The 6,950-nt window shown below is 42.5% G+C and overlaps 1 protein-coding gene across 1 annotated transcript in view; it reads left to right on the top strand.

Moving 5' to 3' along the window:
* Mrps28 (mitochondrial ribosomal protein S28) overlaps positions 1-5,398 on the top strand; it is a 124,866-nt gene extending 119,468 nt beyond the window's left edge. The window contains exon 3 of the mRNA XM_005361794.2: positions 5,129-5,398. Within this exon, the coding sequence (XP_005361851.1) occupies positions 5,129-5,297 (169 nt within the window). The 3' untranslated portion in view covers positions 5,298-5,398. The remainder of the gene's footprint in view (positions 1-5,128) is intronic.
* The last annotated feature ends 1,552 nt before the right edge of the window (positions 5,399-6,950 follow it).

Here is a 6,950-nt window from a genome sequence, read left to right as displayed (position 1 = left end):
TCAGTCCTAGGATTACAGGTGTGCACCACCACACCTGGCTGCTCGTCGGATGGTTGTCATTCAGCATACAAAAAGGACTCTGAGTTTGCTTCTCTTTCCCTCACTGGTTCACAGGTATAATTTATGGAATTTACATAATTTGTTAAGACAAAAGCAAAATTGTTCATAGTTTTAAAGCTTGCTGCATCTAAAACAGGAGGAAAGTCTTGCCTTCTATAAATTTTCAGCCCTCTTGGATCTTCTATGTGAATCTTTTTCTGGGGATTGTCAACTTCAGTGGCATAGAACCACTTATATGGAGAGCTGAATACAGGCCTCTTCTTGTTCAGCTGCCTTCTTGGTGTTGGTGTGGGCAGAGCTGTCTTCTCAGATAACTGTCACACACTCAAATTTTTCTGTTAAAAACAAAAGTCACACTTCCTACTACCTACCATCATGCTTAGTTTATGGCTCACTAGGAAGTAATACTCTTAAAAGTGTGTAAAGATAGATGAATGGAAAAGGAAAATACACACACCACCATCATCATCATCACCATCATCATCAATCCAAACATGTTAGGTAGTATGGGAAGCCAAGTCTAGAGAGATCAAGTAAGTGTACCAGTCCACACACTGCAAAATTCTAGAAAACTGAGATTCTAGATCATCACTGACCTGTTGGCTTTTGTTATCAAGGGGTATGTGAATTTGTTGACCATGGTTAAGTACTTTCTTTGAGACAGGCAATGAACTTGCTAAGGTTTGCACTGAACCACTGATCCCCACCCTCCACCTCCCAGGTGCTGGAAATATGCTGAGTTATCAGTATTGAGAACCAAAACTCGGGCTTTATGCATGCTAGGTGAGCACTCTACTAACCAAACAACATTTTCAGGCTCCAAGAGTTGAATACTTGCTGCACTGATTCTTCTGGAAGAATACAGAGATAATGTAACACTGGTCAGATCCTGGGCAGATAGCATGTCTCCTGATGACCCAGGCCTTTCCATAGAAGTTATCCATACCTGAGAAGGAGGGGCACTAACACGTTTGCTGTGCTGGGTATTGATTTTTGTTTGGTTGCTTAGTTTGGTTTTCTTTCTTTCTCCTTTTTTCCTTCCTTCCTTCCGTCCTTCCTTCCTTTTTGTTTGCGTTTGTTTGTTTGAGACAGAGTCTCACTATGTACATTTGACCAGGAACTCTCTGTGTAGGTCTGCTGGCCTGAACTAATAGAGATACACCTGCCTCTGCCTCCTGAGAGCCAGGATTAAAGATGTGGACTTTACTACAGCTGGCTTGGTTTGGTTTCTTGAGGCAGGTTCTCACTATGTAGCCCTGGCTGCCCTGGAACTTGTTGTGTAGACTAGACTGGCCTCAAACTCAGAGATGCACCTTTCTCTACCTCGGGAATGCTGGGATTAAAGTCATGTATCACCATACGCAGCTGTGCTGATACATATTATACTTTATTGTATTAAATCATGCCATCCAGTTTCCGTCTTCAGCAAACCTTCGCAATACTGCGACCTCTGTGACATAGGTACGGAAACTGTGGGTCAGAGAAAGCATCCAAGTGCTTTCTCTGCAGAGCTCAGACCTGCACCCACGTTCATGAGGATTCTAGCAGTGGACTCTGTTCTGAGAGCGAAATGTGAAGGAGCCACATTAGGTCAATATAGGTCAGGAAAAAGGGCCAAGCAGTGCTAACGACCCCTAAGATGTAGAGTGCGCCCTGAGAGCCGAGCCCCAGGAAGATCATGGCAGCCCTCATGTCTAGACAGGAATACACCTGAGGTGCTAAGCCAAAGAAATGTGTGTTAAAAACAAACAAAAAACAGCCAAGTAACTGGTTGGATGTTATAGGAAAGAGGCAAAGAGGGGTCTGTATGAACAGAAGCTGATTGAACAATTCACTGATAGTGTCGGAACCGAGTCCAAATGGAGTTATCCGGGGGAATTCTGAGTGCTTGTGAGAAAACCCCAAGAAACCAGTCTTGGAACCTCAGTTCCTTCAATCCCAGAGTTGTTCTTGGAGTGTTTTCATGCTCCTCCCATGTGCAGCAGATAGGAGTGAGTTTGCTGCAGCTGTTGTTACTCATATGTCTTTATGGAAAAGCCTGTTTTGGCCACCTGTGGCTTGTCCTTGTGGTTGAACACCTTACTCTTGCAAGTCTTCTTAACCCTCAGTATAAACTATCTGGTGCTCTGAATAAAGTTGGCTATTGCATGAGACTTTAATCTGCCTCATTTTAAGGTCCAGCTCTTGCAGGTTCCCGCGGCCAATGAGAGCCTTAAACAAGAGCGCAGTGAGAACAGAGGGAGGCTCCAGAACACAGGCTGCAGCTCCTCTAGACCACCACGCTGAGCTAACCTTCAATCCCAGTCCAGAACACAGGCTGCAGCTCCTCCAGTCCCCCGCTCCGAGCTTACCTTCAATCCCAGTGCCTGACTCTTATGCAGCTTCTGTTGTAACTGCTGTTTGCTAAAGAGTTAAAAGTCTTGTTACCTAATTAATTTGTTTAAACAAAAACAGACTGTAATCATATGTCTCGCATGGAGGGAGCACTAGAAAATATGGCTGACTTCATTGTTTTTAAGTTTTATCAAAATCCATTGACTCCTGTTATCAGAAAAAATTAACTTCAGAAAAGCTGAACAGCCTAAGTGTTTACTTGGTAAACCATTCATAACCCTTCAGAATGTAATCCTGAAGACCACAGGGAGAGTAGGTACATTGCTTACTTGGTGGCCATCCACAAACCTTCAGACACTGGGAAGAGTAGTCATATGTTACCAAAGTTATTTCCCAGTGAATTTTCTGGAAACACTTTTTTAAATTTTCTGTTTATGTAAAATAAATTTAATTTAAAAATTGAATAATAAACGTGGTATGGCGATGGTAGTATTGACCACTTGGCTAGCATGCCTGAGGCCCTGGGTTTGATTCCCAGCACTCCATAAATAAATAAATAAATAAATAAATGAATGAATGAATGAATGAATAAATGAATAAATAAATAAATAAATAAATAAATAAATGACTTATGGTGTTGAGGTATCTCATCCTTTAAAGAGTTACAGTTTCAAGAGCTGGAGAGATGGCTCAGCTTTCAAGAGTGTGTATTGCTCTTGCAGAGGACCTGCGTCTGACTCCCAGCGTCCACACTGGGCAGCTCACAGCTACCTGAAAGTCCAGGGGATCTGGCGCCTCTGCTCTCTGAAGCACCAGCACACATGTCAGCATACCCACACATAGACATACACACATGCACAAATCAAAAATAATAAACATAAATAGATTTTAAAATGTTTTTTTGGAACCTAGTCTACTACCAATAGAAAAAGAAAAAGATATGATACCTGGTTTGACATTTTTTTTTAGTTCACTAATGTTTTTAATTGACAAAAATTAAATGGTTGTTTTTGGTCTTTTTTTTAATGTGATGTTTTATTCTTTCTAGTTGTTTATTTTTTGAGTGAAAGTCTCATCCTTGCTGCTTCTGTGAGTTCAGCCTTTTCTGGTTTGTGTGTAAATGAGATGATGCAGTGCCTTCTTGTCTGACTTATGCCATGGCACATGACAACTTTCAGGTCTTCCAATGATTTTATGCTTTGGTGCTGCTACAGTCTGCCCCAGATGTCAAGAACTTTGCACAAGAAATTTCATCCATGTTGCTTCTGTAAATGTTTACTTTATTTGAAACATTTAATTTTAGGAGGAAAAAAATAGGTACCTGAGTTTTTCCTCCTTAAAATAAATGATAGTTTTAAGAAGTGGCTTGTTTGAATTTCAATATTGAGTACATTTTTATTATAGTATAAAATATTTAAATAGTGGAGTGTGCTGGTACACACCTGGAATCTCAGCACTTGGAAGTGATGGCAAGAGCATCAGGACCAAGCTTGACTACGTTATTCCCTGTCTCAGAAAAGCAGTGAATGAGTACATTGAGAGCTGGGAAGATGGCTCCGTCAGAAAAGCTGAGTGTGCCAGCACTGACTGCAGTGGGGCTGGCGGCAACCGAGCCCTGAAACTCATTTGCTTGCCAGCAAGGGACCCTGTCTCAAAAAGTAATGTGGAGAATAGCCAAGGAAAGACACCTGACATTGACCTCTGACCTCTGTAGGCAGTGTGCACACATACGTATATGTGTATACCTGCACACATTCATATATATCATTAATCCCACAGGTTTCAAGAGAAATACCACTGACCCAAATTATGCCCAAATTAATTAAAGCAAATAATTAATTGAAATGAGCTTTCTTTTTAATTCATGTACACAGGCTGTCTCCCTCTGAAGGCCAGGTGTAAGAGATAGGCACTGGCCGTGGGTGAGATAAGGGTTTTTATAGCTCAGGAGAAGAGGTTTCCAAAGCGGGGATTTAGCAGGCAAACAGATGGGATTACAGAAGTAAGACAAGGTGATCATAGCAAGGAGGCCGCAACAACAGGTGAAACTCATTTGCCTGCCAGCAAGGGACCCTGCCTCAAAAAGTAATGTGGAGAATAGCCGAGGAAAGACACCTATTGAAACACAGCGTGGTTGCTGTTTTCTGGAGCAGACAGTATAGAACCACTTGTAGTTGAGGGTATAACATGTTAAGGTGGGGCATAGCCCAGTCATCGAGAAATGGATTTAATCATAAACAGGAATGAATCTAGTTTATATTTTCTATAAGATGGCTTTCAAGTCTAAGATGGAAGCAGCCAGGTTTATCAATATACCCACATGAACATGTCCTTATACTACATATTAATATATACACTAAATAAATAAGAAAAGTAAAATCTTTAAAGGCAGCTTTAAGTTGAAAATTCTGATACACCTGAACATCAAATAAAACTATTTCTTAGCCGGGCGGTGGTGGCGCATGCCTTTAATCCCAGCACTTGGGAGGCAGAAGCAGGCGGATCTCTGTGAGTTTGAGGCCAGCCTGGTCTACAAGAGCTAGTTCCAGGACAGGCTCCAAAGCTACAGAGAAACCATGTCTCCCAAAAACAAAACAAAACAACTATTTCTAACATACCAGTGTGAACTTTCAAGCCTTGAGTCAATCAAAATGAAAATTAGAATTTGTATTTCATTTTCAGCCTGTTCATGTGTGGCCTGCAGAATTAATGGGATATTTTTCTTATTCTTTAGGAAGTACCAGAGGGGCACCAGGGTCCGGCTGCGACTTCTGGATCTTGAGCTAACATCTAGGTTCCTGGGTGCAACCACAGATACAACTATACTGGAGGCCGATGCAGTTCTCTTAGGACTCCAAGAGAGCAGAGACTCAAGATCGAGAGAGGAACAACTCAACAAGTAAATGGACTGTGCTTGGTTCAGTCAGAACAAGCTCTGTTTTGAGCCCAGATGCAGTTAGAACACTGTGAATGAGTGATTGAATAAAGTTGTAACAAATCAAACTCATGGCATCTCTTCCCTGTTACAGTTATTTCTGGCCTCACCCCACCCCCTTTTCTACCCATTTTTGTTGTTGTTGTTGGATTAGGGTAATGCAAGCAACCCTGAGATTGTCTAATTCAGTCAGTGCTTTGACTGCTATCTGGACAGGTGGGGTGATTCTAGCCAACAGTGAACAAGTAACAAAACGGCTGGCCTTGGTGTGGAAAGTGGACAATAACTAAGAACAATGTGTTGTGTGTTAGTTGTTCATACTCAGGAGAAAAACAAAGCAAGGAAGGACTACAGGGTTCCAAGTACAGATTAAAATTTAAGTGTGGTCAGCACAAGGTCACAAGAACAGTCACTCAAAGGGACTTGTGGGGAAAATAAAGCCACAGGAGTCTCTGGGAGAGCATATTGCTGCAGAGGTGGTGGCTGGTGTTAAAGCCCTGAGACAGGCCTGGGACTATCCAGTTCAGAACCAGGAAGGAGACATCATGGCGAGTGTAAGAAGAGGGGAGGTGGTTGCACAGAAGCAAGGGGGAGCATATATCCTTCCGCATTTGCCTGGTGTGATCAAGAGGGAGGCTTGCTGGAGAGTTCTTAAAAGAGCAGGAAGTACAATCTGCCTGTTCCTTTGGCTGGACCCCTTGAGTAGATTGTCTGAGTAGTCTAAAAATGAACCAGGCCTGCCAGAGTGAGACATGTCAGGAGACCAGCGACCATCCAGGTAAGAGAACCGGGAGAGTAGAAGGGATAGTCAGAGGAACGTTGGAATCTGGGCATATTTTCAGGCAGAGCCAACACGGTTTCCTACACAGTGAATATGGGTTATGAGAAAAGGAGTGAGAGGTGTCTTACATTTTGCAACTGAACCCTCCCTTAGCTGAGTTAGGGAGGAACAGATTTGAGAAGACTGAGTTCCAGAACTCAGTTTGGAACATGTTGAGATACTCACTGGACACTTAAGTCAATATGTCCTGGCTGCAGTTAGTAGTTAGTCTGGAACTCATGAGATAAAAAGTAAAAACTTGGATGCTATTGATATTTTATCCTGTAAGTTTAAAAAAGAAGGCGACAGGGGACTAGGGAATGCCTTTAATTCCAGCAATCAGAAGGCAGAGGTGGGTAGATAGAGGTGAGTTGAGACTAGCCTGGTCTACATAGCAAATTCCAGCCCAGCCACAGCTACACAGTGAGACCTTGTCTCAAAAAATGATGGAGTATGTATACAGGGGCTAAGCTGATTGGTCTGATCTAAACAGTTTCACACAAGACAAAAGTGTCATTTCACCAGGGGAGGAAGATGGATGGATTAATCTGGAACTAGCATGTTGGTCAGAATGTCTCTTGTGGTGCCTGGAACCACAGTCAGGCAAGGGCCTGGGGATTAAAGAACACACAGAGACATAGGTCACTCTTGAAACAAGAATGCCAGTTTTATTATGTTCCCAGACAGCTTATACAGTGCTCTCCTTGACTAATGGCTGTACCCTAGCTCTGGGGATTTTCTACTGCAAGTCTACCAGGAACCACTTCCTTGCTTTCAAGAACTCATGAGGGTCTCGTGCTC

The sequence above is a fragment of the Microtus ochrogaster genome, linkage group LG5 (genome assembly GCF_000317375.1).
Source record: "Microtus ochrogaster isolate Prairie Vole_2 linkage group LG5, MicOch1.0, whole genome shotgun sequence".
Classification (NCBI taxonomy): Eukaryota; Metazoa; Chordata; class Mammalia; order Rodentia; family Cricetidae; genus Microtus; species Microtus ochrogaster.
The sequence above is the reverse complement of the archived record's forward strand: the minus strand, read 5'-3'. Positions and strand labels throughout refer to the sequence as shown.